The sequence below is a fragment of the Bos javanicus genome, chromosome 4, assembly GCF_032452875.1.
Source record: "Bos javanicus breed banteng chromosome 4, ARS-OSU_banteng_1.0, whole genome shotgun sequence".
NCBI lineage: Eukaryota > Metazoa > Chordata > Mammalia > Artiodactyla > Bovidae > Bos > Bos javanicus.
Genome location: NC_083871.1, coordinates 93,355,642 through 93,367,257, shown reverse-complemented (window position 1 = coordinate 93,367,257; position 11,616 = coordinate 93,355,642). Strand labels below are relative to the sequence as shown.

At 49.3% G+C, this 11,616-nt stretch overlaps 1 protein-coding gene across 7 annotated transcripts in view; it reads right to left on the bottom strand.

Annotated features, from left to right (window-relative positions):
• Nucleotides 1–223: 223 nt before the first annotated feature.
• The window catches only part of CCDC136 (coiled-coil domain containing 136), a 28,117-nt gene continuing 16,724 nt past the window's right edge, over nucleotides 224–11,616 (bottom strand). For 2 of the 7 annotated variants that reach the window (XM_061414650.1, XM_061414652.1), the window contains 5 exons: nucleotides 9,986–10,492; nucleotides 9,381–9,608; nucleotides 8,036–8,317; nucleotides 6,980–7,288; nucleotides 224–553 (listed from right to left, as the gene is read on the bottom strand). In XM_061414650.1, coding sequence (XP_061270634.1) covers nucleotides 443–553; nucleotides 6,980–7,288; nucleotides 8,036–8,317; nucleotides 9,381–9,608; nucleotides 9,986–10,492 — 1,437 coding nt within the window. In that variant the 3' untranslated portion in view covers nucleotides 224–442. The other 5 variants (XM_061414651.1, XR_009736024.1, XM_061414654.1 and 2 more) reach the window with 5 other exon arrangements.

Below are 11,616 nucleotides of genomic sequence, written 5' to 3'. Positions count from 1 at the left end.
TTTCTCTTTGCTCAAATGAGTTCCTCGAGATTGGGGTGAGTGTGGACAGAACAATCCATTTGTGACTTGGCTGGCCACACAAGGAGCCGACCTCATTGCTGAGGTCACTGGCAGGGTTAGAAATTGTAGGGAGGAGCCAGACCCTTAGTGAGTACCTGGTTAGAGGGGAACCACTCTTTTCTGGTTGTGTTGAGGTGCTGAACAAGTAAAAAGCCACAAAGTCTCGTAATTCAGTTGACATTTAATTACAAGGAACCCAGGTTCTGAGACGGGGCAGGAGATGGGAGCCAGCAGTTCCCCGTAAGCCTGAATGGCGGAGGCTAAGGAGATGGGGACACGGGGAACATGTGGGTGGGGTGGGGCCGCTGGCACAGTGTGTCCTGCCCAAAGCTGAGGGTAGTGGCCACTGGGAGTCTGCCCCACGGCTGGCCCAGGCCTGCCATCACTCCATGAGGCAGAACTCTGTCTCTTGCGGTCGCATGTTGGGTAACACATACAGAGCCACAGCTGCAAGAGCCAAGAACACCACAGGCTTCCACATCCCAAACATGTTCTGTGGGGACCAAAGACAGATGGTGAGTGCCCAGCCTTCTGAACCCTTCCCTAAGCCAGAGAACACCCTGCCTACTGGTGCTGAGAGATACCTCAGCAACATCATTATGGTCCAGTCTCTCTTACCTCCTGGGTGACCGCTGCAGACAATGAGGGCTTAGCTCCGGCACCACTAGGTATCTGGAACAACACTGGATCACCTGAGTGGGCTGCCTCTACTCACGTCCCATGGGGTGTAAAGAAAACCAGCCCCTGTGTGTAGGAGGCAAGCTCAGGAGCAGATTTTTAGAGCATCCAAATGGTTGCCACAAAGGATTAGATGCCATGGTACGAAAAAAGAGGGTAAATTTAGGTCCTTGGGAAAAGCAGAAGCATCATTAGCTTGATGGAGGAAAAGTGAACTCAGAGTCAAGAAGGAGGATGATAAGACTTGGGGGGAGAAGGGAAGAAACTGCACCACGGAGTATAAGCCAATGTGAGGTTCTTATGCAGCCCAGACTGTCTGTGGAGGACAATATCCTTGAAGGATGAATTCAAGGAAGCCGGTCACTGGCCCTGGGAGGCAAACACCAGGGTCATTAAAACACCTCCAGTAACCGGCCCTGGTGACTAGCCTCCTGAGCATGTGCTGGAGTTGCTGAGGCTTCCAGACTTTGCAGACCACAGCAAATCCTGCTGATTCTTGGGACCAAAGGAAAAGCATCACTCAGGGAACGTGACATCTTGGACAAGAAAATACATATACTTGGGAAATTGTTCTTATTTTATATTCCTTTTTCTTTTAAACTTAGAAGACAATTTGGATTTTGAGTCATAAGTATAAAGGCATAAGGCATAAAGTAACAGAAGAATGGTTTTAGGTAAGGACAAAGAATAACTCACTACGCTAAGGATGCATTTGCTCAGAGAAAAATGGGTCTAAGAAGATTTTTTCTGGGGAGTGCTGCCTCATTTCATTGTGGCATCATTGTTATGCCTTTTAGGTGTACTGTTTCCACATTTACTTTCTGTTTGTCCTACTGTTTTCTGTTCTGTTGTTTCTCCTTTCTTGCCTTCCTTGGGTTAATTTAAAAGTAATTATTGAATATTATCTTTTGGCCTTTTGGCCATACCTCTGTATTTTAAAAAGAGAATTTTTAAGCCAAGTATAAAGATCAAAGAAAATCTCCTACATTTGTAGAAAGAGGTACTGAGAAGAATAGAAGATATGAAATGAAAGAAAAGCAAAACCATGTTGGAAGTGCAATACAGAGTAATTCACGTGAGAAGATAACTGAAAAGGGAGCTAGAAAAAATATTTACTCAGATGCTTACAACCTGACATGCATTGCGAAAAATGTCAGTCTGGGACTTCCCTGGTGGTGCAGTGGTTAAGAATCTGCCCTGCAGTGCAGGGGATGAGGGTTTAGGACCTGGTCAGGGAACTAAGATCCCACGTGCCGCAGAGCAACTGAGCCTGTGAGACACAACTAAGACCCGATGCAGGCAAATAAATAAATTAAAAAAAGAAAAATATTAGCCTGATGTTCTTAAAGGAGGAAAGAGCTGAACCCATAAATATGAACTGGTGGCCTTTTACACTCGGCAGAGGCGAGACTTTAGACTGGTTGAGGGGAGGGTGGGTGTGGATGTCCCTAAGGAGTGAGTCATGTCAGGCTTTCTTTTCAGACTGCATTACTGAATTGACTGATCAAGGAGATCCGTGTTTTGGGGACTTAATCAAGGTGTTTGACAAGATTTTCCATGCTGTCCTTGGAAAGAATATGAGAATCCAAGAGCAGGCTGACAGCAGCCTGCTGCATGAGCACTCACGTGTGACCAGTGAGCCTGAGAGCCTGCAGAGGGCCTCCAGAGGCTTGCCCTCACCTGTAACTCAGGTGAAGACGAGATGGTGGCTGGTCACCCCTGAGTGTGAGGTGAAGCTGGGAGTGAACATATTTTGAAACCACAGGGCCAAGAGAAAAAACAAACAGAAACAATCTATAGGTGAGAACAGTGGACAATGAACTAGATTTCAGAGCTGAATGGAAAATTCTGTCTTGGATCCAAAAAATCAACTGCAGGCAGAGGACAGGGAAAGAATGCTCAGCATATGCAATGTGCAAAGGGGTTTTATAAACAATACATGATATAAGTTAGCAATGTGGTATTAGTTAGCAAGAGAGCCAATGAGATCTGAGGCTGCACTAAGAGGCTGCTGAATGGTGTCTTCCTAACTACTTGGAAGTAACCAAGGAAAACTGCTCAAAATAAGGAGAGATACAGTGAAACAGGATGAGAATTTTTTTGTTTCTTTTTTTGGTCACACAGCATGGCATGTGGGGTCTTAATTCCTCCACCAGGGGCTGAACCCATACCGTACCTGCAGTAGAAGCACAGAATCTTAACTATAAGACCACAGTGAAGTCCAAGAGATTAGAATCTTATCTGATGCTAATACTAAGACCTTAGAATCTGATTCACAATTTACTGGCTGTATTACGTAACCTCCCTAGGCCTTAGTTTTATCATGTATAAACTGTCGATAGCTACCTTGTTGGGTTGTTGCGAGAATTAAACAAGGTGATTAGAACAGTGCCTGGCATATACTATGCATTATGTAAGAAGAGTATGCGCTCATTATTATTTTTGTGGTGTTCTATCATTTATAAAATATTTTCATACACATGAACTCATCTGTTCCTCATATGATGAAGCCAGAGGACTTACCATCTTTTGCTTACATTTGAAGAGACTAATGTTCAGATTATCCATTTTTCCCACTGGGACTGAGCTGTAAGTAAGAGACAGACTCACCCAACATCCCTGCCACACTCTGAAGCCTCAGTTCCTGGATGGGGGGGCGGCATACTAGGGCACAGCCAGGCTCTGGGCTAACAGGTTCCTCCCAGAGGACCCTTACCCAGGAGTTCCTTCAGCTCCCTTGGACCAGGCCTGGCTGGGTGTGAATTGGTGAAAGGTTATGGCTGAGTGCTTTGGGTCTCATCCCACAGGGAGGAACTCAGAAATCCGGGAGTGTAGAGGGAGAGAGTCCTCACACCAAAGGAGTTAGACCATCCGAGAGAAGTAACTAGAATGTCTAACAGAAGGGAGGAGACGGGTTGAAGAGAAAACAAAAGGTGAGGAGGAAAACAGGAAGGAGAGAAAAGGAAACAGAGATAAATGCTACGACGAATGGTCCAGCAGTTACTCTGAACCTGCGTGTGCTCTGAGCCAACCGCACCCCATTTACAGGGACGTTAGAAGAGAGGGTAACCCACTCCAGTGTTCTTGCCTGGAGAATCCAGGGACGGCGGGGCCTGGTGGGCTGCCGTGTATGGGGTCGCACAGAGTCAGACACAACTGAAGTGACTTAGCAGCAGCAGCAGCAGCAGAAGAGAGGGTGGGCGATGGAAGTGGCAGGCGGAGCATGAGAAAGGAGCCAAAATGGGCCAACGGAGAATAGTTTATGTGTTCTGGAAGGATTCTACTTTGGGGTGTTCTACATTCTACCTCCTGAACTTGGTGTCCTGTTAACAGATCAGATTACGTGGATTGGTGCCCAGAATATATCAGTTTGGTTCCCTGAGAACACAGCATCTCTGGTGAATGGAAACTTTTCACCAATACCACATCCTCTTCAGAAAGTCTAGCTTGGGAAGCCAATTACAACAGAATCTGACCCCTCAAAAGAGATGTGGGTTTCTTTTTCTGATTTTTTTTGGAGACCAGAATTCCCAAACCAGAGAATGTCTCAGTAGGAAGTATATAATATGGTGGAGTTTGATGCCAAGGCTGACAGACAACTGAGACTGCCCTCATACAAATGACCCTGGGGCTCACAGATCTCCAGACCTCCTCTCTCACCCAAGTGGGGAGGCGGTAATTAATAGTTATAGTAAGAACTTAGCTCTAGGGCTAAACAAAGACAAAGAGCAGCCAGGCGAGCCTTGCAGTCAGACATCTCTCATTGGAAGTAGTTGAAGGGGCTCTGAAAGTAGCCACAGGGCTGCAATCATCCAGATTTTTCCAACCCAGCGGACAGAAACTCAAACTGTGTCAATGGTGAGCATTCCAACTCCCCACACATTAGGAAGACATGCTCCGAGATGTTATGGGCTTTGTGGTAGCCCAGTGGGAAGCCAGGACTAACACTCAGTCATTACTGTCACCTGTTGTAAAATGGCAAAAGCAAGCAGCAAGCCGCTGAGAGACAGGGTGAAGAGGAGAGGCCAGGGCAACCTGCAACCCCCTCTACCCCTCGGAAGGAGAGGACGCAATACCAGTACCTGCATTAGGACGACGTCTCGGCCCACCAGCACCAGAGCAAAGCCGATATGACCACCAGGCCTACAAGAGGCAAGGAGAAGATGGGGGGATCGGGGGCGGGGGATGACTGCAACATGTCAAATGAGGAAGAGGCACGAGGAGAGACCAGGAGATGAGAGATGGTATAAAAAGACAAACACACATGAATCCAACAGATAATGAAGATGATAAAACAAAGGGAAGAGAGAAAGAGATTAAAAGGTTAAACAACAGGTCAGCAAGAGCAGTGGTGTTTCTTTTCCACAACTCGGGCCTGGTTCTTCTTGTAGGTGGCCTGCAGAAGATGCAAAACTGAACGGGTTAAAAGCAGCAGCTTAGGTCCAATTCGGGACCAGGTTTCTGGCTTGTCATATCCCACTTGTATCTTGTCAAGCCAGGGTTATCTGCACCAAGACATTTCTTGTGGATCAGTACCTCTGGCAAAGTGAAGCTCCAGGGAGTAAAGCTGGGCGCTCCAGATGTGCAGGATGTCTGCTCCGCCTGGGTCACTCTAGGAAGGGCAGTCTTCTGCCAGGCCACCTCGCCCTTTGTTAGCCACGTGTTTTGGCTGCTTTCCACCAAGTCTGTGTCCTGGGCTCTGGTCCCTACCATCCCCTAGGAGTCTGATGCTGTCATTGTGAGACAAAATGCACTAAAACAAGCTGACAATGGAGAAGGTCTAGTTGTGACTGCAACTGTCTTCCAGAGAGAAACTGGATTTGCAGGTAGTAACATATATGCCAGAGAAGGCAATGGCACCCCACTCCAGTACTCTTGCCTGGAAAATCCCATGGACAGAGGAGCCTGGTAGGCTGTAATCCATGGGGTCGCTAAGAGTTGGACATGACTGAGCGACTTCACTTTCACTTTTCACTTTCATGCATCGGAGAAGGAAATGGCCACCCACTCCAGTGTTCTTGCCTGGAGAATCCCAGGTATGGGGGAGCCTGGTGGGCTGCCGTCTATGGGGTCGCACAGAGTCGGACACGACTGAAGCGACTTAGCAGCAGCAGCAACACATATACCAGTAGAGCTGCCTGTAAAAGAGGCAGGACCCATGGAGGCAAAGGGACATCTCCATAAGCAGACACAAGAAATGTACTAGATTTTGAAGTAGAAAAATCCAGGCTGCTGTCTAGAAAGATGGCACATGAGGCAAGGATATCTTTGAGGAGGAGGTTCTGAACAGGCATGTGGTGGGATATAAAGACCTCAAAGAAATGGAACCCTGCAGGAGGGGCTGAGCTTACTCCTACTTCCCACATCCTAAGTCAAGGTCCTCTGTCAAAAGATTGACAGAGAACTGTAACTGGGTCCTTGGCCCGTGCCACAGACTGACAGAAAATTCCAGAAAACCTTAAGAGTTGACTGGGACATCCCACCACAAGAGACTTACTTTCTTACCCTGTGTTCAAAGGGACAAAAATAATCAGTACTGTAAACTGAGGACTTCTTCAGATACTAATCAAACCTTTCAGAAATCAGAGCCCCCAGTTAACTTCAACCAGGGCAGAGATTCAGCTAGTATGTTCCTGTATAGATGTACCAGTTGTTAAAATATAGAAATGTTTTTGTACCGTTGGTATGTTACCCAGGACACTCCTGTCCAACCTCCCAAGATCTGGTAACTAGAGGGTTAGGGCTCTGGTTGGCCTCCTGAGATTGGCCAACGGCCCCGCTGTACAGATGGAATGTCCCAGCACTTCTGATGGGCTCCGCCCCCTTCCTCATGCCTGTAATACTATATAGAACCCAGGAGGCACACCAGCCTCTCCACACCCCTCACGGCAACAGAAGTCAGCCCTAGGGGTGCACCCCGGGAAAGCAGGACTGGATGACTTGCCCCGGCTGACAGAAATGCCCATCACTGTCCTCAGCACAGCGCTAGCAGAGGGTGAAGAACCCTCCTGAAGTGACAAGGGCTACCTCATTGATGTAAGGAGGTGGGACTCCAACCAGCACACTGCGGTTCCCAGAAAAGGTGGTCCCCACCTCTACTCCCATTTCCCCAGTGTGGTGCCTCAGAGCTTCCAGCCTTTGTTCCTGCCAAAGTCCATCCAAGGGCTGGGCCACCCCCAAACACTGGCACTTGCAACCAAGATCCCATTTCCCACATGATCTAGCCTTCAGCTATGGTTACCTTTTTGCTCTCAGAAAGTTTGAGGGGGTTGCTTTCCTCTGAAGCTTCTTCGTCATCCTCCTCCTCCTCATCGTCTTCGTCCTTACCCTCCTGGCTGGGGAACTCTTCGTCTTTCTCCTCCTGATCGTCCTTGAACTTAACCTCTTTAGGACCTGATGGCTCAGAAACCATTCCGTCCTGGGACTCCTCCTTTGTTCCCTCCTTGACTTCCTCCTCCTTTTCCTCTTCTGTTTCCTCTTTCTTCTCCTCCTTTGTTGGACCATCCAAGGATGTGTGGCTGGCCTTATAGTACAGCACCACCTCCAGATTCTGTGGGCGGGGGCAGGACCGGGGATGCTGCTGTCACCTTCAGGATGATGCTCAACCACCTCGGGAACACGTGCTTCCTGGTGTGTCATGGTGCATACACAGTACTGTGTCCCAGGACCCAACTGATGCCCCTGTGCACCATGTGGAGGGTAGCCACACCCAACTTCTCTGTGCCTGTACTACACCTACCTGGGACTACAAACCTACCTGGGACCACACACCTACCTGGGACCACATGTCTATCCGGGACCACACCTACCTGGTACTATACCTATCCGGCTATTAGCCATTTCCAACAGTTCCCAGAGCTAAAGATCCTACATCTCAACTGCTGTTTTCTACCCTTGCATGGTGGCTCCTATTTTATCCAATCTTCTTCCACCTATGTGTACACAGGGCTTTGAATAAATTCCTTTCTTTTCATCCATTTGGTGCTTCTCTTGGGCATGTGATCTAGGAAAACAACCTCCCATCCCTCCACAAATTGCACTGGGCTACCTGAAACAGTCATCTAGCCTGGGGGCTAAAGCTCCAGATCCGAGTGGTCCGTATTCTACCCTCCCCTTGACCTCAAAAGAAAAGGGAGGACCAAACCACTACCAAGATGGATCTACTATAGACGAGTTAAGAGACACCAGAAGCTTCTCTACAGTGACCTCATCTGGTCACAGTGGTGATGAAGATGAATTTTCTTCCCAAGATCTCTGTTAACTTCCTACTCGTCTGACTACTAAGGTTACTACTCACCTTCGTGGTCTCAAGGCCGCTCTCAGTACTCTCTAGGCTTGGCTTGGCCACCTTTTTATTTTTCACCCCATTGGCATTCTTGTTCATGTTCTTGTTGCCGTTCTTGCCCCTGATTTCCTTGGTAACAGAGGACTTCTTCTCTTTGAGCTGGCGGAGCTCTTCCTGGCAGCACTGTAGCTGCCCCTCCAGCTGCTCCTGCACGGCCAGGAGCCGCCCCTGCTCATCCATGCTGGCCTGGTACTGCAGCTGCAGCTCCCGCAGCTTGGCCTGCAGTTCTTTGATCTGTTGGTAGTGGAGAGCCCATTACCCGTGGCTGGGCCTACGTGATCAGTCTGGCCCCTGTCTGGGGGTCCCGGCCTCAGGATCTCCCTGCTAAAGCCCGGGGGGAGGCAGATAATACAGAAAACATGAAAACCGTGGAAAATGAGCCTCAAAAGCAGTTTTACAAAGAGGTTCTCCCTAACTTGAGGCACCTGACTTACATCTAGTGTAAGTCTAATGTGATAAAAAAAAAAAAAAAGGATGACTTAAATTATGCTTTTACTATGAACTGGTGGGGGAATGACTGCTGGACTAACTGAACCATGGGACTTGACTCAGGCTATTTCTCTAACAGGTCAATCATTACTATAGGAACTGTGTCGTATCCTTCTGAGACCAGACTGGGCTCCTGCACCTTGCCCTGGAAACAAAGGCAACTGCCAACCCTGCTCACTACTCACTGGTTTTTGTCCTTCCTGGCTTCTGGCAGCATACTGTGGCCCCCGAGGTAGGTACCAACACTAAGCAACAGAGGCCCATGTGTTTCCCGCTTTCTGAGCCTCTCCCATGCATACAGTGACCCCCACTGGACAGTGGACTACTCCTGGTCAGAGTCAATGCCCTCTATCCCATTCCTAGGCATGCAGAGCACTCTGCTTGGTATTATGAGAAATCCAAAAGACCTGGCCCTGTCCTTGAGGGGCTTACAATCTAGTTAAAGAGACAAGGTGGAATACACACAAACTAAAGAAAATTGGCAGGTAAAAAAAATGCAACTTTACAGAAGTGCTCTAGGACAAAAGAGAGAACAAAATGGCAGAGGGGAAAAAAAAATCATTTCAAGAGGTCTTGATGATCAGTAAATTCCAGAACAGTGGGCGCCTGAGAAATGCCCGTCAGAGGCCCAGCAGACTGCCCTGCTGCCTGGGGTTCAGCCCCTGCTTTGTCCCTCCACCAGGAAGATGGCACCTGTAGAGAGCTAGCAGTGAGCTCCCATCTCACCCTCAGCCTCTCTGAAAGGACTCCAACCTCCTTGGGTTCTGGAGACACCTATGAGAAGCCCTGCCTCGCTGAAAGCAGTTACCTCATTCTTATCCTTGTCGTTTTGGGAGGCGACGGGCTTCTCAAGGCCTTCCATGCACTCCTTGAATTCCTTCTCGCAGGCATCCAGCTCCTCCTTGAGCTCTTTCTGCTCATCCAGCAGCTTCTTCATTCGCTGCTGCAGCAGCGTGTGCTCTTCCTGGCTGAGCTGGTACATGGCCTGCACACCCTGCAGCTTGATCAGCACCTTGGCGACCACGTCCTCAAGGTGCTGTGGAGGGCGAGGAGTGAGGAGGGCACCCTGAGGAGCCCCTGCCCTCCACCCGCTCTCTTCGCTGGGCCCTTTTTTCTCATGGGTACAAAACACTGGCCGAAAGGATCTGAAGCTGCCCAGGGGGAGAACACTGGATTTCTTCCCATGAAGAGCACATGACTGTGTTGATGAAAAGTCCAGAATCTTAGACTTCCGTCCAGATGGAACTGTATCTCCACAGGAAGTGGGGAGAGCACCTCATTCATTTCCTGACGGTCACCCAGCTCAGCTCTCAGCCCGCTGCCCACTTCACCTCTCGGGCCCTTCCCCGTGGCCTCTCCTAATGAGACAAGAACCATTGTCCCCTGTCTGACCGGACACCTGACTGCCTTTACCTCCACATCTCCAGGCTTGGCCAGCTCGTCGTCCATGCTGCTGCTGACGTAACTCTTGTGACAGGTGTCGGAGCTGCTGCTGCTGCCATAGCTCCTCTTATAGGTGTCGGAGCTGCTGCTGCTGCTGCTGAGGTAACTCCGCTGATAGGACTCGCTGGCACTGGTGCTGCTTTCATAGCTCTTGAGGAGGCTCTCTTCACTGGCCTGGCTGCTGCTGTAGCTCTTCTGGTAGCCCTCATCGTCATTGATGTTGCAGCTCTTGTGGCAGTTTTCGTTGCTGGTGGTCGTGCTCGAATAACTCTTCCTGTAGGAGTCCAGGCTCATCTTGATTGAAGGGGACTGGTCTTGGAGCAGCTGCATTTCTTCCAGACAGAGCTGCAGGTCGGCCTGCAGCCTCTTCCGCTCCTCCAGAAGCCGCTCCTGCTCCTGCTGCAGCAGCTCCTGCTCAGTCTCACTGGCCTCATACAGCTCCTGCAGGGCCTGCATCTGGGCAATGATCATCTTGGACTGGCGGGAGTGGGTGGAGAGACACCAGCGTTACTTCAGACGCTGTGGTCCTTCCAGTGGAACCCCTCCTGGTGAGGATGTCTGATATCCCAGGTCAGGAAATGGCACACCTGGCCCTCCCAGCTCACCGCAGCCCAGGACTTCCACTTAGCCTGCAGGTACCTGGCATGTTTCAATTTCTTACTCACTGGAGAAAATCTCCTAGGGCAGACACTCCGCAATTTCTGGGCTCTCATTTCCCCTGGCTGCTATGCTCTGGTAACCTCCTCTCTCCCTGGAGCAGCACTGAGTGGGTCTCAAGGTCACTCAGCCTCCCTTCTCTCTTTTTAGTCAGGTGGATCCATTATCCTGACCTCTGGGGCTCAGTCCCCTCCTCCACTCCCAATTCTAAAATCAGCCCTGGCCACGAACATGAGCATATGAAGAACTCCTCCCTTGGAAGATGAAGACTTCCAATCAGGGTCTCACTACGAGCCCCTCTCCTGCCTCAATTCCAAATCTGGCTTCTGGGCATGCTTTCTGGGCCCTCTGGGTCTGGCTCCTTGGCAGCTGATGCCCAGGATGAGATCTGATCAGTTAAGGAAATATTTTCTATTTCCTGGTCTGGTTCCTGGTCTCTGTTATCCAGGCTGAAATCGGATGCCCCTGGAACCTGATCAACCAAATCGCAGGGTTTGGACTTCTGCTGCTCTATGCATCTATCTGCCTGTCTAGGCTAATATCTGAACAAATTGATCTCACTTAAATGGAAACTGTCTTCCTGCTCTTCCTTGCCTACACTGAGGCCTCAGACCAAATGCATCTCCCAATCCCGAACATACTTGTTTAGAAATTTCCACCAATATGACCTCAGAGGCCTGACCACTCACTGGTGTTTGAGACACATGGATTCTCTAGTCTAACGCCTCTGACCTGGCTGTTACTGCTGCAAAGTTCCAATCCAATGAAGACAGTGAGGTCAGTACCAAGAACCCCATATGCTGGGAATTTCTCTCTTAGAAACAAATGGCCCCAGATATGCCTCATGTAGAACACCAAAAGGTTACAAATTTGGATCACTGGAAAGCGAACTTCTCAATCATCAACCAGCTCATGAGGAAAAGACAACATGTTTAGAGTCAGTC